The sequence below is a fragment of the Trachypithecus francoisi genome, unplaced genomic scaffold (genome assembly GCF_009764315.1).
Source record: "Trachypithecus francoisi isolate TF-2019V2 unplaced genomic scaffold, Tfra_2.0 Contig00131, whole genome shotgun sequence".
Taxonomy (NCBI): Eukaryota; Metazoa; Chordata; class Mammalia; order Primates; family Cercopithecidae; genus Trachypithecus; species Trachypithecus francoisi.
Genome location: NW_022680483.1, coordinates 230,955 through 257,693, shown reverse-complemented (window position 1 = coordinate 257,693; position 26,739 = coordinate 230,955). Strand labels below are relative to the sequence as shown.

At 37.8% G+C, this 26,739-nt stretch overlaps 1 protein-coding gene across 1 annotated transcript in view; it reads right to left on the bottom strand.

Moving 5' to 3' along the window:
• Positions 1-26,739, bottom strand: part of LOC117062150 (probable ubiquitin carboxyl-terminal hydrolase FAF-Y) — a 224,474-nt gene that overhangs the window by 65,370 nt on the left and 132,365 nt on the right. Inside the window, 9 exon segments of the mRNA XM_033175384.1 lie at positions 5,176-5,269; positions 5,272-5,307; positions 5,310-5,343; positions 6,791-6,916; positions 7,874-7,999; positions 11,547-11,825; positions 12,012-12,142; positions 25,564-25,684; positions 26,444-26,593. Coding sequence (XP_033031275.1) covers positions 5,176-5,269; positions 5,272-5,307; positions 5,310-5,343; positions 6,791-6,916; positions 7,874-7,999; positions 11,547-11,825; positions 12,012-12,142; positions 25,564-25,684; positions 26,444-26,593 — 1,097 coding nt within the window.

Below are 26,739 nucleotides of genomic sequence, written 5' to 3'. Positions count from 1 at the left end.
AGGGAGGGAGGGACTGAGGGAGGGAGGGAATTAAAAGGTAAGGAGAAGGGAAGGGAAGGAGGGAAGGAAGGGGAAAGGGAAGGGGAAAGTAGAGACCAACACAATACATTTCAATAATGAAGGTCTGATAGTTTTATGTTGCCCAAATTCCTGTCTAAGGGGTCTGGGGAGTCATTCCCTACAAATCACAAATCCTCATCAGATGAGTTTTATTTAACCCTATATATTGTGACCTACTTTCCAGTATGACTCTGGCATAACATTACGATATAAGGAAGAGTATCAAAATATTTTACCCCAAAACATGTTTCTTAGCCATATCTTGAAACGGCTCTGCAGCTTTCCTTTGAGGGAGAAAATATGCATCTGTAAAAAATCTCTATTAACATAGCTAAGTGTTTTTCTTCTAAGTCCTGTTAATTCTAAAGAGATTAACTAAAGGTCTAGCACCTTTTCAAGATCTGAACAGGAAACATTTGTCATTTATTGTTTCTAAGGGCAGCCACTGTAAAAAGACTTCAAAAGAACCTTGATCTCCACAATCTTTTATCTTAACCTGCACATGTGCTTTCTATGATGCCAGGTCTTTCAATAAAAACCAACTGTCAAACAGAAAATGTTCAAATTCACTGATACCCTGGAAGCCCCTGTCACCCACTTTTTGAGTTGTCCCACCTTTCTGGACCAAACCAGTATTTCGTAAATGTATCTGACTGATGTCTCATGCCTCCCTAAAATGTATAAAACCAAGCTGCACCCCAACCACCCTGGGCATATGTTCTCAGGACCTCCTGAGGGCTGGGTCATGGGCCATGCTCACTCATATTTGGCTCAGAATAAACCTCTTCAAATATTCCACAGAGTTCGATCCTTTTCATTGACAATAATATACATCCAAAAATCCTCAATAAAATACTAGCAACAAATACAGCAGCATATTAAAAGTACGAGGTACCATGATGAAGTGCGGGATTTATCAAGAACGTAAGGGTGTTTAAACATATGAATTGATTCTTAATCTATTGTCAAAAACCTCTGAACCAGACCAATTCCATCTTGAACAGGGGTTAGGTAAAATAAGGCTGAGCCTTTCTGCGCTGCATTCCCACAGGGTTAGGCATTCTAAGGCAAAGGACGAGACAGAGGTTGGCAGAAGATACAAATCATAAAGACCTTGCTGATGAAACAGGTTGCAGTAAGACAGCCAGCTAAACCCCATCAAAGCCAAGATGGCAATGAGAGTGACCTCTGTCCTCATTGCTGCAGTCCCACCAGCGCCATGTTAGTTTACAAATGCCATGGCAATGTCAGGAAGTTTACCCTACATGGTATAAAAATGGAAAGCATGAATAACCCACCCCTTGTTTTGCATATAATCAACAAATAACCATATAAATGGGTAAGCAGCAGCCCTTAGGGTTGCTCTGTCTATGGAGCAGCCATTTTCTATTCCTCTACTTTCTTTTCCCCTGCCCCTCCTGCACCCCTTCCCGAGGGAGTCTTACTCAGCCACCTAGGCTGGAGTGCAGTGGTGCAATCTCAGCTCAGTGCAACCACCGTCTCCTGGGTTCAAGTGATCCTCTGTCTCAGCTGTCAAGTAGCTGGGATTAGAGGCACCTGTCATCATGCCCCACTAATTTTTGTATTTTATGACAGACCAGGTTTCACCAGGTTAATCAGGCTGGTCTTGAACTCCTGACCTCAAGTGATCCACCCGCCTTGGCCTCTCAGATTGCCAGGATTACAGGCATGAGCCACCACACCCAGCCTATTCCTCTACTTTCTTAATAAACTTTATTTTACTTTATGGGCTCACCCTGAATTCTTTCTTACATGAGACTGAACAGTACTCTCTTATGATCTGGATCAGGAACTTTTTGCAGTAACAACATTATCAGAAATACAATAAAGAAAATAACAAGGCTATCTCAATTGATTAAAAAAATTATTCAAACTAATGTAAACACCTTTTCATAATAAAACTGATTTCAAAAACTAGGAATATAGAAGTGTCTCAACTGCATAAAGCCCATATATGAAAAACTAATAGCTAACACAGTCACAGGTATTTGAACCAGAGCGACTCCCACAGGAAGTCCACACAAAATGCAGGTCACAAAGACTGCTGATAAAACAGGATGCAGTAAAGAAGCTGGCTCATCATACACTAATTATAAAGCATTAGCTTGCTAAAAGACACTCCCACTAGCGCCATATCACTTTACAAATACCACGGGCACCATCCAGACTTTACCTTATACAGTTCAAAAAAGGGAGAAACCCTCAGGTGGGTGGGAGCGGGGAGAGGCAGATTCCCACCCCTTTTCCAGAAAATCCACAAATAATCCACCTGTTTAGCATAAATAAACCTTGTTCGCATGTAATCAAGAAATCACCATAAACATAACCAACTAGCAACTCTCAGGGCTGCTCTGCTTATAGAGTACCCATGCTTTTGGTTCCTTACTTCTCTATGAACTTGCTCTCACTTTACTCTGTGGACTTGACCCAAATCCAGGAACCCTCTCTAGGGGTCTGGATCAGGAATAACAACATCACTAAATGGTGAAAGATTAACAGTTTTTCCTAAATCAGGAACAAGATAGTATGATTGCTCTTACTACTACTAATGAAGGCAGGAGAGCAGTTAGGCAAAAAAGGGAAGATATAAAATTGGTCCAAAAAGGAAAGACAGAAGTAAAATTATGTTATCTCCAAGTGACATGATCTTACTGTAAAAAAACCTCTACTCCACAAAGAAATTTAACAAAATTGCAGGATGAATAAAATCAATACAAAGTTAATTAGTTGTGTTTTGATATACTAGCAATGAATATCCCAAAAGAAAATTAAGAAAACAATTCCATCCACAAGAGCAGCAAAAAGAGCAAGTTAGCACTACAGTACTTAGAAATAATTTAGCAGAAAAGAAATAAGACTGTTGAAGAAATAAACAGAAACTAAGTAAATGAAAAGACATATCCCATGTTCATGACTTGGAAGACTAATACTGTTAAGTGGCAATCACTTTTTGTTTTTTTTTTTTTTGAGATGGAGTCTTGCTCTGTCGCTAGGCTGGAGTGCAGTGGCGCGATCTCAGCTCGCTGCAAGCTCTGCCTCCCAGGTTTACGCCATTCTCCTGCCTCAGCCTCCCAAGTAGCTGGGACTACAGGCATCCGCCACCTCGCCCAGCTAGTTTTTTGTATTTTTTAGTAGAGATGGGGTTTCACTGTGTTAGCCAGGATGGTCTCGATCTCCTGACCTTGTGATCTGCCCGTCTTGGCCTCCCAAAGTGCTGGGATTACAGGCTTGAGCCACCATGCCCAGCCAGCAATCACTCTTTTGAGAGAGATTCAATGCAATCTGCAATGTAAAATTTATATTGATTTCTATAGAACCTAGAAAGGTCTAAATAACTTCGAAAACAAATAAAAACCTATGCAAAACCAAAACACAAACGAACAAAAGAAAAACCCCAACAAAGTCGAAGGACTTACATTCCAATGTACTACAAAGCTAAAGTAATCAGGAGTGTGGCACTGGCCTAAGGACAGGCATATAGACCAAAGGAATGTAATTTTAGAGCCTAGAAACAATCCCTTGTATCTTCAACAAGGTGCCAAGACCACTTAATGGGGGTAAGACCGCTCTATTCATAATGATGGGAAAGCTGGATATCCACATTCAAAAGAATGGAGTTGGACACTTGGCTTCAATCATTCACAAAAATCAACTCCAATGGGATGAAAGACCTAAAATTAAGAACTATAAAAATATAAAATTTTTAGAAAACAATGTAGGAGAAAATATCTTTTGCTCTGGATTTGCCAACGATTTCTATCTTGAGGATGACAGAAATACAGGCAACCAAAGAAGACATAAACTTCATGAAAAATAAAAACTTCTGTGCCTAAAAGAACATTAACAACAGAGTGGAAATAAATCCTGGAGAATAGGAGAAAATGTCTCTAAATCATTAGTCTGATAAGGAATTGATATCCAGAATGTATACAGAAACTCACTACAAAAAATAATCAAATTCAATAATGGTATAAAAACTGGAATACACATTTCTCTAAAGCAGATATACAAGTGACCAGTAATATCACAAGAGCCGATGCTCAATATCACTACATTAGTTAAGTCATGAGGAAAATGTAAATATAAACCACAATGAGGTTCCATCTTACATACATTAGGATGGCCATTAACAAAAGTGAAAATAGTGTGGGAGAGGATGTGGAGAAACTTAAGCCTCTGTAAAGTATGTCGGGAGTGTAAAGTGCTGAAGCCAATGTTAAAAAAGTTCACCCAATCTTTAAAAAGTTAAACACAACTTACCCTATGACCCAGCATATCCATTTCTAGAAATAGACTCAACAGCTCTGAGAACAGGAACTCAGAGATTCGTGCACATAGTAATATTCACAATAACAATACTCAATAGCTAAAAGGTAGAAATAATCCAGGTGTCTATCAACAGACCGATGTATAAAAACATCTAGTATACACATACAAGAGAGTATCCCCTGAAAATGAATCAAGTTCTGACCATGCTACAACATAGATGAATCTTTAAAACATTATGCTAAGCTAACAGGCTAGATACAAAGGCACAAATTTGTGTGGTTCCACTTATAGGAGGTACCTAAAATAGTAAACGCATAGAAACTGAATAAATATTTTAAGTTACTATAGATCGGAGGATAGTGAAAATGGGAGTCATTGATTAAAAGAATTTGTTAGAGGGTGAAAAAATATTTTGAGGGTGATAAAATATTTTTGAGATAAAGCAGTAATGACTACACAATATTGCAATCATTCGACATATGCCTGTCATAACTGCACAATATTGTGCAATTAATGCCAATGAACAAAGCTAACTTAAAAAAGAGGTTAAAGTGGCTAATTTTGTGTTATGTATATAATTACATGTTTTACCACAATAAGAAATGTCAAAAAAAAAAATCAGTGCTGGCATCTTGCAGAGACAAAAGTTTAGGTGAAGTGGAAACATGTTTTTTAAAAAACTCTTCTACACTTCAAGGTGTTACATGGGCAAGTAAAAGGGTTCCTTCCTTCACTTCTGGAAAAAAATTTTCTTTAGAAGTCATTCATTTCTGCTTGAAATGGTAAGGTAAGCTTTCCTTCAAATTAAATATAAAAATCACATACTTGCTTGGACAGTGCAATAGTAAGTCAATGATGAAGGTCTGCCAGGACTTTTCTTTACTAAGTGCATCCAATGCTGTTGGAAGTAAAGCAAAACTAAGGTCATCACTTCCAGTGCTTCACCGCAAACTTGTCATCTTCCACCTCCAGCTCATTGCTTCCATTGGTGGTCTGCAAAATTAGAATCAGGAGCAAGTTACCTAGAGACATATTCAAGAGGAAATTCACAAACTCTCTAGTTACCATTTACAATTGCCTACTCGATAAAGACCATGCAGCCTCAGACTCTTCACTTGTGGCTACAGAAGCTCTTTGGGATATACTCCAAGTGGGATTTAAGAAGCACATTCGATGATAGGTACTCCTCACTTTTTATACTCTTCTGGATGTGAGTGATCTGCTTCAATCATAACTGCTACTACAGAATCACTTTGGCACTGTGGTTTGGGTCTTTGACTAGTTCTATCGTAGAGCCTACCTACAGATCATTTCATTCAAAAATCGATCATAATACAAATGTTCAGGAAGCCCATGGAAGACTTCTGCAACCTGAAACATAACCAACTAGGTAGCTAATAATTTTTAATCTGCCACTATCCATCAAAATGTAACTAAGACTTATATATCTGGAACAGAATAACCATTCAACTATTCCAAAAAGGGAAGTTGTATAATGCCATGACTCACGTTCTCCTTTTAACTACACTAACATATATTTAAACCCACTAATGTATATTTTAACAGAGATCATCAGGGTTCTATAGGGGTAGGTAAATACCATAGATGTCAAAGAGCTAAACACAGTCTTACTTCTATAAATAGCTTGCTTAATGTACCAGAAGGCTGGTGATAATACCTAAATGGTAGACATTCTTCCTGCTTCTGAGTGTTCTAAAAGAACCAAGTAAAATTCATTGATTGACTGATTGAGACAGAGTCTTGCTCTGTTGCCCAGGCTTGAGTGCAGAGGCATGATCTCCACTCACTGCAACCCTCTGCCTCCTGGGTTCAAGTCATTCTCATGCCTCAGCTGCCCACATAGCTGGGATTACAGGTCTGTGCCACTACGTGCAACTAATTTCCCCCCTTTCCCCATCCCTCACCCGCTGGAGAGATGGGGTTTCACCACGTTGACCAGGCTGGTCTCAAACTCCTAACCTCAGGCAATCTGCCCACCTCGGCCTCCTAGAGTGCTGGGATCAATAGGCGTGACCCACTGTGCCTGATGCCAAGTAAAATTTAAATGCCATAATTCCCAAAGAGACAATTAACCAAAAATTTACACAGGACAAAATCATGAAGAATGAAGAACTAAAGAAAATGGGGAGAGGTGGATTCATTATATTTGAGTCAATAAGAAGTCTTTTTAAAAAGGAAGAAAAGAAAGCTGCCTCATGGCAGGCTCCTATTTTATTTTCAAAATAAAACTACATATTTATAAGTACATATATATATGTGTAGTACATATGTACTATAAATATATATTTATAAGTAGAAATTAATTTTAAACTATTAGATACAAGCGACTTGGTCTATAAGGTGACAGAAATGATGAAAATTAATCACATGTACAATCAAGCAACATTTTCTTAAAATCGATTTCTCTAATAATTCTTACCATTTCATAAATTTTAGTTATCTCTTCATTTGGGCTAAATACTAGTCCTAATGCCCCACATGCTGATGCCCAGATAATTTTCTGTATACCTCTAATTACACAAATATCAGGCATATATCTGGAAGCCTGCAGAAAAGAAAGAAATAATTAAAAGTGCTGACAGAATGTTAAAGTGAATAAGCAGGAAAACAAAACATGTCTCTTTGTGAAATAAGTGTAAATGGCAGTAAAAGTAAACATCATCAGACCTGCCTTTAAAGACAAAAGTTCCCTTAGTCTCATTTTTAATATCATAACATTAAGTCAAAAAACGACTTCCCATATGAAGGGAAGATACAGCAATATCCACAAAGTATGCTTCAGGTTCAAGTCTCATATAGCTTTATCCTATTTTTCATAAAATTTTAAAAATAAAAACAGTCAAATTACTTAGTCATGCTATGCAAAGATGTTTATCCAAGAGATACAAAAACATACGTCCACAGAAGCACTATGACTTGATAAGCTTCCTAAAAATTTTATTCACAACAGTCAAAACTAGACTGTTGTGAATAATTCAAACGTCCATCAACACATGAATGAATTAGCAACATGTGAAGTAACCATACATGGACTACCCAAAGTGAAATAAGCTACACACATATATAACAACATGGACGACTTTCACAATTTTGCTGATAGATATAAGCCAGACCCAAAGGGGTACAACGTATACAATTCCATTTATGTAAAATTTAAGAGAATAAACATCACAAGAAAAATTCTGGAGCCAATGTAAACATTCTATTCCTTGCGCTTGTGTGAGCAGTTTAAACATATACTAAAACTTATTTGATGTAGTTTGTGCAATGTAAATTATAACACAAAAAGCTTATTTAAAAATTTCAAAATCACTGAAGCTGTACTATTAATATTAGCGGCTATCAGGTCAAAGATAACCTTATGAAATTTTAAATAAATAAATAGAGTTACAGACTGAAGTGTTTTGGGTCTACAATATTTAGCCTCAAATTCTCATAGCTTAATTTATGTGTTAAGAAGAGATCATTCAGGATCCCAGAACTGTCAAAATTTCATACTAACCTCATCAGATATTTGCTGAGGAAGAAGTACTGACTTATTTCTAAGTATGCACTCAAATGAGGGATTATGAATGCTCTGAAGAGCTCTTTGTAGCACCACTGCTTGATCATGAGTAGCTTGGTTAATCTGAAAAACGTGAATCATTTTACATCAAATGAAAAAACTATATATCATAATCCCTAAAATGTTTACATTAAAAAATTTTTTACTCCTCATGCATCACCACTTCTTCAGGATGTTATTCCTTCACTTATCCCCTGTAGAGTTTATGGGGGTTTGCATACAAATTATTTCACATTGCCAACATTGTGGAGCAGTCCTTCAAAGTAACAGAGGTGTGGAGGTGTTTACCCAAGAGATATGAAAGCATATATCCACAGAAGCTCTATGATATGTTGATGAGTTTCCTAACAGTTTTACTCCCATTAGGCAAAACTAGAAATAATCCTGATGTCCATCAATAGAGAAATGTTAACAAAATGTGGAATTACCATACCTTGAATACTGAACATTACTCAAAGTGAAATAAATTACATACATAGTGACACCCTGGAAACTCCAATTTGAGATGTACTCTATTATTGTTTCTGCACTTGGGCTCATATGCAGGAGACAAATGATACAATACGTCTCTGGGTAGAAACTTCTCCTGGTCCCCCTTTTTGCCACAGGTGACTAGGCCTACCATAATACAGGACTATGGAGATACCAGTAACCTAGCCTTTAAAATCTACAAACTTAGTCTTTAGGATGCTCCTTATTTTGCCCAAGGCTGATTATGCCACCTGCATTCTAATGCTCATTTCACAGACAGGCTAAAAGTTTCTCACAGCTTAACCTACCATCCTCTCTACGGCTGTTATTTGCACAGTAAAGTTTCATTTTATTTTATTTTTTTAATTTGAGAAGGAGTCTCACTCTGTCACCCAGGATGGAGTGCAGTGGTGAAATCTCGACTCACTACAACCTCTCTCTCCTGGGTTCAAGCGATTCTCCTGCCTATGCCTCCCGAGTAGCTGGGATTAAACACACACATCACCACGCTCAGCTAATTTTTGCATTTTGGGGAGAAACACATTTCACCATGCTGGTCTTGGACTCCTGACCTCACATGATCTTCCCCTCTAGGCCTCCCAAAGTGCTGGGATTACAGGCATGACACACCGCAACTGGCCCAAAGTTTTAAAAAAGTTTAAAAACATCATATTAAAACAGATATTTTAAGAATTTCAACAGTCTAGGGGAGGTATTACTGCAACTGTCAGGGGGCAAAGCGTTAAGACCGAACAGATCAAATGCTTCCAACCACTGTTTCCAACTTCAGCCAATGAATTTTAAAATTTATCTGTTACGTACATATTATTTCCATTTTTAAATAAATTTTTCACAAATGATTTGCCAAGTGATACTACATACAATTTCACACACAAAAACACTAATATTGCAAAGGTGGTAAAAATACAGTTGCCAAGTCAGCAGCTTCACTGAATTAAAAACCTCAGCTGGCTGGACACGGTGGCTCATGCCTGTAATTCCAGCACTTTGTGAGGCCGAGGTGGGTGAACCACCTGAGGTCAGGAGTTTGAGACCAGCCTGCCCAACATGGTGAAACCCATCTCTAGTAAAAATACAAAAATTAGCTGGGTTTGGTGGCACACGCCTGTAGTCCCAGCTACTCAGGAGGCTGAGGTAGGAGATTCACTTGAACCCGAAAGGCGGACAGAGCTTGCAATGCACCAAGATGGAGTCACTGCACTCCAGGCTGGTGACGGAAAGAGACTCCATCTCAAAAAAAAAAGAGACTCCATCTCAATAAAAAAACAACAAATTCTCAGATTATGGTTATCATCTTGGACCAAGCTACTTCATGGCTCCAGGTCTCAATTTTCACTTACAAAATAGAAACTAATAGCCAAGGCTCAACAAATACAGCTATATTTGTGATTAATGGAGATAAAGCATAGTGACTGGCATACAAGAGCTTGGTATATTTTGACCATCATTATCCAATAAATTAATCTGCATGCAGAAAGAAATTATGTAAGGTGAGGTCTACATTGCATCTGTAGCAATAGCTGGTTTATAGCAGATATTAAGTAGATACATAACATCAATTACTTGTTGAATAAAAAGTTACACAAATGCTTTATAACTGCAGATTGAATTTTGCTAATCTAACTAGAGTTTTTCAAGTCAGCAAGGTCTTGTGTCACTTGTTCTTACACTGAAATTGTCTTGTTACCATTACTGTTGATACAATAACTCTCCAAAAAGGATTAGGAATGCCCCAAAGTGCAAAAATAACAGTGTTTACTCTAATACTAGCAGAACCAAATATTATCTATTCAAAGCTTGTCCATGGAAAGTAATTATGGTAATTAAGGAATAATAAGTGTGGAATGTGCAAAAAGTAAATCTTACTTAATAGTATAAAAAATTTTTAAATCTCTGAGAGAAATCCCCTAAGAATTTTCTTTGCATTTTCCAATTTCTTAAAATGTAACCCTCTTGTTCGTATTGTAGACAGTGGTATATTAAACATATTTTAAGGACTAATTTTCCTTAAGCTCCTTACTAGGATATGATTAGAGATTAATATATATCTCTGTGTTCTCTGGTAGCACATATCTTAAACATGTGCACAGAAAGAAATGTGTAAAAAGATAACAAAAAATATCGTTTGTATTTCACTAAACTCCTACAACAAGGACCATAATAAGAACCCTATCTCTTTTTATATAAATATGCATGAAGCCCATGACATATAAAGCAATAAAACTTACTCAGGATAGAGACAGAGCTTTGTAAATTATTATCTAAATTGACATGCACAAGACCACTTCTTCTTTTTTTCTTTTTTTTGGATGAAACATTTCAAAAAAAACATAGAAGCAGAGAAAACATAATAAATCCTCAAATACCCATTATCTAGCGTCAATAACTATTAACAAAAGTATAAACTGCTTCACCAACTCCCCAAGAAACAAACCCAGAATTATACTACCCCAGAATTATTTTGAAGCAAATCTCAGACATTTTATTTTAGGTCAATTATGACAGCATGACTCATACTCAAAATAAACTTAATCTAGAATATACAGATTATCCAGACACTATCCAAATTTCCCTGATTAACACCTCACACATACCTAAACATAATAATCTGTATTATTATTACACAAATTAGTAAAACCATCCTTTATAACATAAGTAAGTGAACTCAATGTTAGTTAGAATTGAATTCATCTTCTGCATCCAATCTAAGCACTTCTTGAGAACTGCTGGTGATGCTGTTCAAGTCTAACAGCAAAGCAGAAAGAGATTCATAGTCGTGGTGGCAAGAGAGGTTTGCTGCATGGCAATTATATACTCTCCTTATAATTAACTGTCTTTATGTATCTTTCTCGTATGATTTAACAAAAGATTCAGGTGAAGTTTTCATTAAACAACTGAAAGTAAAAAAGATTTAAAGAGACTGGAGAGTTCACTCAAAGTAGTATAGTCAGTAGTCAATCTTTACATTTTAAAAACAAATACAACTTAATAGAAAAAAACCCTTAAGATAACATGCTATCTGTTGAATTATTTCTATCATCTACTTAAAAGACACAGAGTTTATACTGATTAAATATTAAGGACTAAATATTTTTAAAAGTTTCTTAACATTTATTACCGGTGTTATGGGGTCTGTACCATCTACAACTGGCTGGCAAGCTTCCGCTACAGCTCGAACATGGCCATAGCCAATGGCAGTTAACAACAGTTTGGCTATTTTAAGAGCATTTAAATAAACACCCCTTCGAGTTTCCGTATCTGTATTTGGCAAGAAGTTATTTCTTATTAGCATACTCAGTATAAGGGGTAAGCCACCACTTTTCAAGAAGTGAACTTGAAAGTCAGAGGACCCATCAGTTAGAGGTGCACCAGCAGGCATTAACAAGGCATAAACTACCTGGAATAAAAAAAAAAAGGGACTATATTAAAAGGGATTTTAAAAAATACTTAGTAACATCTATTTCTCCTCTCATCACTGCTAAGAAATTCTTGACTATTTTAAAAACTTCCTTTACAGTCTTATCAGTGTTCTTGACATTACCATATAATATAAAAATTGTATTTTTGCAAAGGCAAAACCAACCTCTGTTAGGTACAGAACTTGGGAGGCAGAAGGACCAAAGAAAAGAGAGTCAAGAGGTGGACTAAGTTTGCCTTCTCCAACTTTTGCATGGTCCAAACAAACAGCTTGTAATTTTTCTACAGCTGTTCTATCTGCAAAAGAAAAAAGACACAGACTAAAATAAAATGTAACTCACATGCTGTTAATGTTTCACATTTGCCGGAGTATTATTTACATAAATAAAAATTATATCCACAAATCTCAATTAAGCTGAGATCAAATATTGTAATTTATAACTAGAACTGGACTGACTGATTAATGATCAATCAGGACTCCTTAACTGCCAACATAAAATATGGAAGGAAGCATTTCCTATCCAGAGACTTCAAGTCAATATATCCTCCTCATCCACTGGAGACAGAGAGGAAAAAAAAAAAAACAAAAAACAAAACCAAACAATGGAAAGAGAATACAAGCATTGACCACATATAACTGAATAATAAAATGACAAATAATCAATTAAAAATGAGCAAAGGATGTTAACAGACATTTCTTCAAAAAAGATAAATGGCTAGGAAGCAAATGAAAAATTGCTCAGCATCATTAGCCATCAAAGAAATGCAAACAAAACCATATTAACATATCACTTTAACACTAGTAGAATGGATAGTCATATTTTTTAAAAAATCATTTAAGTAGTAGTATTGGTGAAGACGCGGAGAAACTGTAACACTCCAACCTTACTGGGAGGATTGTAAAGCGGTACAGTCACTTTGGAAAAACTTAGTAGTTTCCAATAAGTTAAACATAGAGTTACTGTCATCCAGCCATTTGAGTCCCAGATATACAACCCAGAGAATGCAAACATAAGCCCCCAACAAAACTTGTACACTAATATTCAAAGAAGTATTGTTCATAGTAGTTGAAAGTTGAAAACAACCTAACTGTCCATCAACAGATGAGCGGATCAACAAAATCTAGTATACACAAACCGTGCTATATTATTCAGCCTTAAAAACAACAATTTTGCCACATGCTAAAACATGATGAACTTTGAGGACATTACTGCGTGAAATAAGCTAGTCACAAAAAGAAAAATACTGTGCTATTTCACTTACATGAGCTACGTAGAGTATTAAAACTCAGAAAGAGAAAGTAGAATGATGACCGTGAGGGCAGGGGAGCAGGAGGAAATAGAAGAGTTGTTTTTAGTGCATACCAAGTTTCAGCTTCATGAAAAGAAAAAAATTCTGGAGATTGGTTGCATAACAATGTGAAAACACTCATTACTAATGAACTATACAATTTAAAATGGTTAAGATGATAAATTGTATGGTAACTTTTCCACAATTTCTTTTAAAAAGTGAATTGCCTGCTGATGGTAACAGTCAAGGCATGTAAGCCCAGTTTGAGAAATATTGTACAAAACTGGTCTTTTTCAATAATGTCAATGTCATCAAAGGTGTTATAATTCCTGATACTGATAATTCTTCTGTGGTTATATAAGAGAATGTTCTTGTTCTAAGGAAACACACTGAGACAGTTAGGTAAAAGGACATAGGTTATCTGTAACTTCTTCTCCAAATGTCAGAAGAATTAATTATATGGAGAAAGAATGAACAGCAGGTGTGGCAATGTTTAAACAGGTGCAGAATCTGGAAGGGTGTATGGAAGCACTCCATATTATTCATGATGACTTTGACACTATTACAATGTCAAAAGTTGGTTATATTTTAATAGAAGAAAAAAAAAGTTTCAGTGGACCAGGGCGACCATGCAGAAAAGAAGAAACCAAGCAAAACTCAGTAATTGCACAGGAAAAATAAGCTTGCTTGTTGTATAACACATTTCTGTAACACCAATCAGCTCATATCCAATCCAATTGGCAAAGAGGGTCATAATGTTAGTATAATGTGTAAGCTAAGCTTGGTAGATGGGAAGCCCTCCTCAGCAAGAAGAGCCAGAGAATAGAAGTACAACCTTCAGACAGAAAGCCATTAGCTTGAGTACTACATACGTAAAAGCTTTCAGCTCTACTTTAGGAAATTAAAAGGGAAGACCTATTCCCATCCTTGCAATGCTCTCAGCTCATATCAGCTGCTGACGCTTTATATGTTCCACCTACATGGCAGTCGCTCTGTTTCAGAATATTCTTTCATTCATCTGTTTTATCTCAATGCTGTTAAGCCAACAATTTCTCTTTTCATTTTGTGCATACTTAATATTTTCCAAAAACAGGAGATAATCACACTGAGATATCTACCTGGGCCATCCAATTATGCATAGTCAGTCACTCTTATTTCTAGTAGTACTCTGCTTAAATTGCATGTTGAATGGCAGCCTGGCATTAGAGACTGAAGCCTGAGCTAAGTGAAGAGGAGATTAGGCAATGAAAAGGTTGGTGGAGAAGATAAATAATTGGTAACTATAGGATTAATCAAGTAAATATATTAAAGAATAATACTCAGCCAGGTTCCTCACTCCTGGAGACAAAACTTTCATATAAGGAAAGAAAAAAGAAACAAAAAGAAGCCTGTGGAACTGGACTAAAATTTTAGGAGGTACTGATGTGATCTCATTCATAGATAGATAGATAGATAGATAGATAGATGGATGGATCGATATACAGATAGATAGATAGACCAACCGATAAGCCTAGCTTTATTGTGCTCTGCTTCACTATGCTTTGCAGATACTGTGCTTTATACAAATTGAAGGCTTATGGTAATCCTGCATCCAGCAAGTCTATCAGCACTATGTTTTCCATAGTATGTGGTCATTTTGTGTCTTGTGTCACATTTTGGTAATTCTCATAGTATTTCAAAGTTTTTCATTATTATCATATCTGTTAAGTGATCTGTAACCAGCAGTCTTTGATGTTCCTATTGTAATTGTTTCGGGGCACAAGATACTGCACCAGTATATCACAGCAAACTTAATAAATGCTGTGTGCACTCTGACTGCTCCACTGATTGATCTTTCCCTATCTCTCCTTCCTTGGGTCCCCCTATCCCTGATATACAATAATGTTTAAATTAGGCCATTAATAACCCTACAATGTTCTAAGTGTTCTAGTGAAAGGAAGAGTCACACATCTCTCACTTTAAATCAAAAACTAGTGATTAAGCTGAGTAAGAAAGGCAAGCCAAAAGCTGAAACAGGCCGAGAGCTGGATCTCTTACACCCGTTAGCCAGGCTGTGAATGCAAAGGAAAAGTTCTTGAAAAAAATGAAATGTTGCTCCACTACACACAGGAAAGATTAGCAAATGAAACAGCCTTATTGAAAAGAAGAAAGCTTTAGCTGTTTGGATAGATCAATAACAGCCACGCCGTCCATTAAGCCAAAGCCTAAACCAGAGTGAAGCTCTTACTTTCCCCATTCTACAAAGGCTGAGAGAAAAGAAAGCTGCAGAAGAAAAGCTCAAAACTAGCAGAGGTTAGTTCATGAGCTTTAAGGGAGGAAGCAATCTCTAAAACATGAAAGTACAAGTTGAAGCACCAAGTGCTGACACTGAAGCTATAGCAAGTTACCTAGGATAGGGAGCTAAGATAATTGACAATGGTGTCTACAGTAAATGGATTTTCAGTACAAATAAAACAGCCTTGTAGTAGAAGAGGACTCCAACCAGACCTTTCTTAGCTGTAGAGGAGAGGTTAATGCCTGGCTTCCAGGCTTTATAAAACAGGCTTACTCTGTTGTTAGGGGCTTATGTCACAGGTGAATTTAATTTGAAGTCAATTATTTATTTACCATTCCCGAAAATCCTAGGGTCCTTAAGAATTATGCAAAATCTCCTTCATCTCTGGCCTACAAGCAAAATAGCAAAGCCTGGATGACAGCACATCTGTTTACAGGATGGCCTATTGAATAGTATAAGCCCACTGTTGAGATCTATCATGCAGAAAAAGAGATTTTTTTGAAAGTATTACTGCTGATTGACAATGCATCTGGCTACCCAGGAGCTCTGAAGGAGATGTACAAGAAAATGAATGGTGTTTTCATTGCTTGCCGACACAAGGTCCATTATGCAGCCCATGGAGTAATTGTGAGTTTCACCTTATCAGTTAGGAATAGCTTGGTATGGTAGCTTACACCCATTATCCCAGAGCTTTGGTAGGCCAAGGCAGGCAGATCACTTGAGGCCAGGAACTTAAGACCCAGCCTGGTCAAAACAGTGAAACCCCATTCCTACTAACAATACAATAAGCTGCACGTGGCGGCACTCACCAGTAATCCCAGCCACTCAGGAGGCTAAGGCAGGACAATCGCTTGAACCTGAAAGCCGGAGGTTGCAGTGAGCCAAGAGGGTACCACTGCAATCCATCCTAGGTGACATAGTAAAACAGTCTCAAAAAAAAAAAAAGGATTTCATTTTGTATGACTACAGCTGCCATAGATAGTGATTCCCTGTTGAATCTGGGCAAAGTACATTGAAAGCCTTCTGGAAAGGAATTTCCCTTCTCGATGCCACTAAGAACATTCACGATTCATGGGAACAGGTCAATATAACCACATTACCGGGAGTTTGGAAGAAGCTGAATGACTCTGAGACTTCAGTGGGTGAGGGAACTACAGACACAAGTGGAATAGCAAGATAACTAGAATTAGAAGGGAAGCCTGAAGATGTGACCGAATTGCTGTAATCTCACAATAAAACTTTAACAGAGATGAACTTGCTTCATACAGCTGAGCAAACAAAGTGGTTTCTTGAGATGAAATCTACTCCTGGAAAAGATATTGTTATGAATACTGTTGAGATGACAACAAAGGATTTAGAATATTACAATATATCAGCTTAGTTGATAAAGCAGGAGCAGAGTTTGAGAGGACTGACTCAAGTTTTGAAATAAGTTTTACTTGGGGTCAGATGCTATCAAATACTATGCCAAGCTACAGGGAAATCTATCCAGAAAGGACAGTCAATAGCAGAAAAATTCGCTGTTGTCTCCTTTTAAGAAATCACCACAGATGTCCCCAGCTTCAGCAACTATCACCCTGATCAGTTAACAGCAGTTGATGTTGAAGCAAGACCCTTCACTGGCAAAAAGTCACAATTTGCTGAAGGCTCACTTGATTGTTACTATTTTTTAACAAAAAGTATTTTACAGACTACAGTATAGTGTAAAATAACTTTTATGCACACAAGGAAACAAAGAAACTTCTTCGACTTGATTTATTTAGAGGTACACTTTATTGTAGTGGTCTGGTAACGGAAACCACAGTATCTCCAAGGCACATCTATAGACATATACCTATGGTAGATTTTATTTATATGTTAAGAGAGCCCATATTTTATCTTCTATGTAACATTTTACACTAAAACAATCAGTGATCAGGTAAATGGCCAATTTAGTTTTGGAGCTGGAAAACTGGTGCATTTGTAGGCCAAGAAATACAAGCCATTTAATGACAGTAAGTTAAAATCAGATGCTATTTATACAAAAACAGCAATTTTTCACAGCTAAAGAAACTACTCTTTCAACTAACAAGATCTATTGATTCCTTGGTACACACAATAAACAAAAAAATCAAAATAAAACTAGCATTCCAAGGCATTTCATCATTAGATTTCAGAATTAAAGAGTTAAAAACAAAGCTTCTAGAGAGAAAGTTAAGACACAACAGGCTCAGTCCTCCCAGCAACCAATATTGCTATGAAACTGCCAATGTTCTACTTTCAACTCTATGTTCAACCTACTCCAAGTAAAAAAATAGAAAAAACAAAACAACCAAATAATAAACTATTGCATGTGGGAGAGTTTAGCTGTTCATAAAAGTAATGTCCTAACAAAAAAATCTTAACTTCCATGTATCAATTTTTAGGAGGGTGTGCTTCAGCAACATGAAGACTGACTCAAGAAAGATGTAAGACCAAGGAGAACAAAAAGACCACCAAAGGAAAAGCTATATGCTTAAGTTCCAGAATGATAGCTGTGTCAAAGAAAACAAAGCACAAGGGAGCAGGAAGATGAAATGCTCCAAGAAAACATGATATAACACATTTGACCACATGAACAACTGTTTTAGGAAGTTACTGGAAGGAATATGAGAAAATATAGTAATTAACACCAAAAAAACCAATCAAATGATAAGGGCAATATTAAAATCTAGTATAATTAGGTGTGAGTAACTTAGGAGATTGTAGTATTTTCAAATTGTCTTAAAAATGTGAACAATGCAGATAGATTTAAACAAAAACTGTGACATGACTAGAGAGGAAGGATAGAGTAACGTGTAAGAAATACATTTTCACAAGTCAATATTTAATATCGAAAACCTGACACACAAAAATAGCAAGGGCATAGTGCTTAGAAAAAAACTGGTATATCCAGAAATGAAAGTTAAACTTTGTAAGACCTAGTGATCCACACCAAGATGGCTGAATAGGAACAGCTCCAGCCTCCAACTCCCAACATGAGGGACACAGAAGATGGGTGATTTCTGCATTTCCAACTGAGGTACCAGGTTCATCTCACTGAAGAGTGCTGGATAGTGGGTACAGCCCAAGGCAGTGCCTCACCCAGGAAGCGCAATGGGGAAGGGAATTCCCCTTCCAAGCCAAGGGAAACAGTGACACACAGCACCTGGAAAATCAGGTCACTCCCACCCTAACACTGTGCTTTACCAAGGGTCTTAGCAAACGGCACACCAGGAGATCATATCCCGCACCTGACTCGGAGGGTCTCACACCCATGGAGCCTCGCTCATTGCTAGCACAGCAGTTTGAGACCTAACCTCAAGGCGGCAGGGAGGCTGGGTGAGGGGCACCCACCATTGCTGAGGCTTGAGTAGGTAAACAAAGCGGCCAGGAAGCTCGAATTGGGTGGAGCCCACTGCAGCTCAAGGAGGCCTGCCTGCCTCTGTAGACTCCACCTCTGGGGATAGGGCATAGCCAAACAAAGGGCAGCAGAAACCTCTGCAGATGTAAATGTCCCTGTCTGACAGCTTTGAAGAGAGTAGTGGTTCTCTCAGCATGGAGTTTGAGATTCGAGAACGGACAGACTGTCTGCTCAAGTGGGTCCCTGAACCCTGTGTAGCCTAACTGGGAGACATCCCGCACTAGAGGCAGATTGACACTTCACACCTCACTGGCTGGGTACACCTATGAAACAAAGCTTCCAGAGGAACAATCAGACAGCAACATTTGCTGTTCAGCAATATTCACCCTTCTGCAGCATCCGCTGCTGATACTCAGGCAAACAGGGTCTGGAGTGGACCTCGAGTAAACGCCAACAGACCTGCAGCTGAGGGTCCGGACTGTTAGAAAGAAAACTAACAAATAGAAAGGCCATCCACACCAAAACCCCATCAGTACGTCACCATCATCAAAGACCAAAGACAGATAAAACCACAAAGATGGGGAAAAGGCAGTACAGAAAAGCTGGAAAATCAAAAAATCAGAGCACATCTCGCCCTCCAAAGGTAGACAGCTCCTCACCAGCAATGGAACAAAGCTGCACAGAGAATGATTTTGATGAGCTGACAGAAGACTTTAGACGATCAAACGTCTCTGAGCTAAAGGAGGAATTAAAAGCCAGAACAAAGAAACTAAAAACCTTGAAAAAGATTTGATAAATGGTTAACTAGAATAACCAATGGAGAAAAGTCCTTAAACGACCTGACAGAGATGAAAACCATGACACGAGAACTATGTGACAAATGCACAAGTTTCAGTAACTGACTCGATCAACTGGAAGAAAGGGTAACAGTGATTGAAGATCAAATGAATGAAATGAAGCGAGAAGAGAAGTTTAGAGAAGAAAGAGTAAAAAGAAATGAATAAAGCCTCCAAGAAATATGGGACTATATGAAAAGACCAAATCTACGTCTGACTGGTGTACCTGAAAATGACAGGGAGAATGGAACCAAGTTGGAAAACACACTGCAGGAGATTATCCAGGAAAACTTCCCCAACTTAGCAAGGCAGGCCAACATTCAAATTCAGGAAATGGAACACTACAAAGATACTCCTCGAGAAAAACAACTCCAAGACACATAATTATCAGATTCAACAAAGTTGAAATGAAGGAAAAAGAATGTTACAGGCAGCCAGAGAGAAAGGTTGGGTTAACTACAAACGGAAGCCCCATCAGACTAACAGTGGATCTCTCGGCAGAAACTCTACAAGCCAGAAGAGATTGGGGGCCAATATTCAACACTCTTATGGAAAGGATTTTTAACTCAGAAATTCACACCCAGCCAAACTAAGTTTCATAAGTGAAGGAGAAATACAGTCCTTTACATACAAGCAAATGCTGAGAGATTTTGTCACCACCAGGCCTGTCCTACAAGAGCTCCTAAAGGAAGCACTAAATATGGAAAGAAACAACTGGTATCAGTCACTGCAAAAACACACCAAAATGTAAAGACCATCGATGCTAGGAAGAAACTGCATCAACTAATGAGCAAAATAACCAGGAAACATCATAATGACAGGATCAAATTCACACATAACAACATTAACCTTAAATGTAAATGGGCTAAGTGCTCCAATTAAAAGACACAGACAGGCAAACTGGATAAAGAGTCAAGACCCATCAATTTGCTGTATACAGGAGACCCATCTCATATGCACAGGCATACATAGGCTAAAAATAAAGGGATGGAGGAAGATCTATCAAGCAAAAGGAAAAAAAAAAAAAAGGCTGGTGTTGCAATCCCAGTCTCTGACAAAACAGACTTTAAACCAACAAAGATCAAAAGAGACAGAGAAGGCCATTACATAATGGTAAAGGGATCAATTCAACAAGAAGAGCTAACTTTCCTAAATATATATGCACCAAATACAAGAGCACCTAGATTCATAAAGCAAGTCCTTGGAGACTTACAAAGAGACTTAAACTCTCACACACTAATAATAGGAGAACTTAACACTCCACTGTCAACATCAGACAGATTAATGAGACAGAAAGTTAACAAGGATATTCAGGAATTGAACTCAACTTTGCACCAAGCAGACCTAATAGACATCTACAGAACTCTCCACTCCAAATCTACAGAATACGTATTCTTCTCAGTACCACATTGCACTTATTCTAAAATTGACCACATAGTTGGAAGTAAAGCACTCCTCAGCAAATGTAAAAGAACAGAAATTATAACAAACTGTCTCTCAGACCACAGTGCAATCAAACTAGAACTCAGGATTAAGAAACTCAATCAAAACCGCTCAACTACATGGAAACTGAACAACGTGCTCCTGAATGACTACTGGGTACATAACGAAATGAAGGCAGAAATAAAGATGTTCTTTGAAACCAATGAGTACAAAGATACAACACACCAGAATCTCTGGGACACATTTAAAGCAGTGTGTAAAGGGAAATTTATAGCACTAAATGTCCACAGGAGAAAGCAGGAAAGATCTAAAATTGACACACTAACATCATAATTAAAAGAACTAGAGAAACAAGAGCAAACACATTCAAAAGCTAACAGAAGGCAATAAATAACTTAGGTCAGAGCAGAACTGAAGGAGAGACAGACACAAAAAATCCTTCAAAAAAATCAGTGAATCCAGGAGCTAGGTTTTTTAAAAGATCAACGAAATTGATAGACCACAAGACTAATAAAGAAAAGAGAGAAGAATCAAGTCCATGTAATAAAAAATGATAAAGGGGATATCACCACTAACCCCACGGAAATACAAACTACCACTGGAGAATACTATAAACACCTCTACGTAAATCAACTAGAAAACCTAGAAGACATGGATAAATTCCTGGACACATACACTCTCCCAAGACTAAACCAGGAAGAAGTTGAATACCTAAATAGACCAGTAACAGGTTCTGAAATTGAGGTAATAATTAATAGCCTCCCAACCAAAAAAAAGTCCAGGACCAGACGGATTCACAGCCGAATTCTACCAGAGGTACAAGAATGAGCTGGTACCATTCCTTCTGAAATTATTCCAATCAACAGAAAAAGAAGGAATCCTCCCCAACTCATTTTATGAGGCCAACATCATCCTGATATAAAAGCCTGGCTGAGACGCACAAAAGAAGTGAATTTTAGACCAATATCCCTGATGAACATCGATGCAAACATCCTCAATAAAATACTGGCAAAATGAATCCAGCAGCACATCAAAAAGCTTATGCAACATGATCAAGTGGGCTTCACCCCTGGCATGCAAGGCTGGTTCAACGTATGCAAATCAGCTAGGTGTGGTGGCTCAAGCCTGTAATCCCAGGACTTTGGGAGGCCAAGATGGGCGAATCACGAGGTCAGGAGATTGAGACCATCCTGGCTAACACAGTGAAACCCCGTCTCTACTAAAAAATACAAAAAATACTGGGCAAGGTGGCGGGCGTCTGTAGTCCCAGCTACTCAGGAGGCTGAGGCAGGAGAATGGCGTAAACCAGGAGGCGGAGCTCACAGTGAGCTGAGATCCAGCCACTGCACTCCAGCCTGGGCGACAGAGCGAGACTCCGTCTCAAAACACAAAAAACAAAAAAGAAAAAAATATGCAAATCAATAAACGTAATCCAGCATATAAACAGAACCAAAGACAAAAACCACATGATATCTTAATAGATGCAGAAAAGGCCTTTGACAAAATTCAACAGCTCTTCATGATAAAAACTCTCAATACATTTGGTACTGATGGAATGTATCTCAAAATAGTAAGAGCTATTTATGACAAATCCATAGCCAATATCATACTGAATTGGCAAAAACTGGAAGGATTCCCTTTGAAAACTGGCACAAGACAGGGATGCCCTCTCTCACCACTCCAATTCAACACAGTGTTGGAAGTTCTGGCCAGGGCAATCAGGTCAGACAAAGAAATAAAGGGTGTTCAATTAGGAAAAGAGGAAGTCAAATTGTCCCTGTTTGCAGATGACATGACTGCATATTTAGAAAACCCCATTGTCTCAGCCCAAAATCTCCTTTAGCTGATAAGCAACTTCAGCAAAGTCTCAGGATACAAAATCAATGCAAAAGTCACTAGCATTCTTATATACCAGTAACAGACAAACAGAGAGAGCCAAATCATAAGTGAACTCTCATTCACACTTGCTTCAAAGAGAATAAAATACCTAGGAATCCAACTTAAAAGGGATATAAAGGACCTCTTCAAGGAGAACTACAAACCACTGCTCAGTGAAATAAAAGAGGACACCAACAAAAGGAAGAATATTCCATGCTCATGAATAGGGAGAACCATATCGTGAAAATGCTATACTGCCCAAGGTAATTTATAGATTCTATGCCATCCCCATTAAGCTACCAATGAGTTTCTTCACAGAATTGGAAAAAACTACTTTAAAGTTCATATGGAACCAAAAAAGAGCCCGCATTGCCAAGACAATCCTAAGTCAAAAGGACAAAGCTGGAAGCATCATGCTACCTGATTTCCAACTATACTGCAAGGCTACAGTAACCAAAACAGCATGGTACTGGTACCAAAACAGAGATATAGACCAATGGAACAGAACAGAGTCCTCAGAAATAATACCACACATCTACAGCCATCTGATCTTTGACAAACCTGACAGAAAAAGAAATGGGGAAAGGATTCCCTATTAATAAATGGTGCTGTGAAAATTGGCTAGCCATAAGTAGAAAGCTGAAACTGGATCCTTTCCTTACCCCTTATACGAAGATTAATTCAAGATGGACTAGAGACTTAAATGTTAGACCTAATACAATAAAAACCCTAGAAGAAAATCTAGGTAGTACCATTGGACATAGGCATGGGCAAGGACTTCATGTCTAAAACACCAAAAGCAACGGCAGCAAAAGCCAAAATTGACAAATGGGATCTAATTAAACTAAAGAGCTTCTGCACAGCAAAAGAAACTACCATCAGAGTGAACACGCACCTACAGAATGGGAGAAAATTTTTGCAATGTACCCATTGACAAAGGGCTAATATTCAGAACCTACAAAGAACTCAAACAAATTACAAGGAAAAAAAACACACAACCCTATCAAAAGTGGGCAAGGATATGAACAGACACTTCTCAAAAGAAGACATTTATGCAGCCAAAAGACACATGAAAAAATGCTCATCATCACTAGCCATCAGAAAAATGCAAATCAAAACCACAATGAGATACCATTTCACACCAGTTAGAATGGTGATCATAATAAAGTCAGGAAACAACAGGTGCTGGAGAGGATGTGGAGAAACAGGAACACTTTTACACTGTTGGTGGGACTGTAAACTAGTTCAACCCTTGTGGAAGGCAGTGTGGCGATTCCTCAAGGATCTAGAACCAGAAAAACCATTTCACTCAGCCATCCCATTACTGGGTATATAACCAAAGGATTATAAATCATGTTGCTATAAAAACACATGCACATGTATGTTTACTCTGGCACTATTCACAATAGCAAAGACTTGGAATCAACCCAAATGTCCATCAGTGACAGACTGGATTAAGAAAATGTGGCACATATATACCATGTAATACTATGTAGCCATAAAAGAAGATGAGTTCATGTCCTTTGAGGAATATGGATGCAGCTGGAAACCATCATTCTCAGGAAACTATCACATGAACAGAAAACCAAACACCACATGTTCTCACTCATAGGTGGGAATTGAACAATGAGAACACTTGGACACAGGAAGGGGAACATCACACACCGCGGCCTGTTGTGGAGTGGGGGAAGTGGGGAGGGATAGCGTTAGGAGATATACCTAACGTAAATGATGAGTTAATGGGTGCAGCACACCAACTTGGCACATGTATACATATATAATAAACCTGCATATTGTGCACATGTACCCTAGAACTTAAAAGTATAATAAAAAAGAAAAAAAAAGACCTAGTATTTGACAGCACAACAGGGTGACTATAGACAACAATAATTTAATTGTATGCTTTAAAATAACTAAAAGAAAGTAATTGCCGGGCGCAGTGGCTCAAGCCTGTAATCTAGCACTTTGGGAGGCCGAGACGGGCGGATCGCGAGGTCAGGAGATCAAGACATCCTGGCTAACACGTGTGAACCCCGTCTCTACTAAAAACTACAAAAAAACTAGCCGGGCGAGGTGGCGGCGCCTGTAGTCCCAGCTACCTGGGAGGCTGAGGCAGGAGAATGGCGTGAACCGGGAGGCGGAGCTTGCAGTGAGCTGAGATCCGGCCACAGCCTGGGTGACAGAGCAAGACTCCGTCTCAAAAAAAAAAAAAAAGAAGGTAATTGATTGACATGTACTGTAATAAATACATACAACTATGATACCCAAAAAACTTAAAAAGAAAAAATTTTAAAAGAAAACAACAAAAAAGAAAGTTACTTGAGGGCTATTTGGTTTTGACAGAAGGGTGAGGTAGAAGACTGCTGTTCTTCACTGTAAGCCTTTAAAGAACCCTGACTTTCTGAAGTATTAGTTTTCTAAAAGTATTTCATGAAAATTACATGCCTCTAAGTATTTCCCCATCCATGAAAATATTTTCATCAGTAATACCATGAAACACACATGATCAACATTATAGACTATTCCACAAGGTATATTGGATTTGCAAACAGAATTTGTTAAAATTTTCTTTTTCATCTGCCATGTAGTTATGAGCATTCTTTCTCTGGAGTAGGGGGATGGACCATTTTCTTACCTGGTGGCATAAGTTTCATAAGTACTCTTGCTCCATCTCTAAGAGGTGGCATATTCAGGTTGCTACCTAAGTCTGCAACTTGCCAAAGGAAAGAGATGTATCTGGGATGCATTGACATTATCTAGAATACAGAATGTATAAAATATTTATCTGCAAATTGTGCCGCAAAAAGGTTTTTGTTAATGAAAATTTACTCTCTACCCTTCAAACAAGGTTTCTATTGGTCAATCACATTTTTGGATATACCATTTATACTACCCAAATGACTATTTTCACTTTGATAAATCCATTGATTCATCATGCAAATTTAATACATTACATATTAAGCTTTCTAATATACTTTGAGTAATTTCACTGCAACAGTTTTCCTATTGTTTTGTAAACTACAGTTTCACATGGTACTCGGAAGCTGATTATACAAAAGGTACCTCACTCCCTCAGGAATTAAACTCCTAATCCAATTTTCAGGGACTCAAATCTCCCTAATGAGATTTGAGCTGAAGTGACTGGTGTAACTGCAGGCATAATTTTTAAGAGGCTGAGGGAAAGGCTAAGAAAGGTGTAAGTTGTTGTTCCTTTACATATGAGATATATTTCTAAGAGTCATAGATAATACATCCTATTTTTCTTTAAAACTGTCCTAAAAGACTGAAAATACAGTACCTTATAGAGCTATATAATACCATAAGCTGTAACAGATTAATTCTACCGACATACTTTCATTATAAATTCCTACAACTAAGAAATTCACTCAGAAGTTAACAGTTGACTATACCATTGACATTTTGACCCATTTATGAATCTCTATAAATCCAAGAAGCTCCTCACAAAAAGAACTGTTCTACACATTTCTTCACATTTTGCATAAAGAATTACTCACCACCCCAGGCAAACAACGTTCCACCTCTAGATTGGGACCATCATTGTAATGATTACAGTGGTTTCCAGGAGATGTAGTTGAGGAATCGGAAGAGCTATCAGGACTTGATGGCATGTTGGAATTTATTTGTATAAGTTTGGCTGTAATTAGCTGAAAATAATAAGTGTGTTCAGTAGCAAAGACAAGGGAAAACATGCCTAGAATTAATGGAAATTAGATACGTTGAAAGGTTAAAATACACTTTATGCTTTAATTTTAGAAAAACACTTAAAAATTACTAACATAACCATTTAATT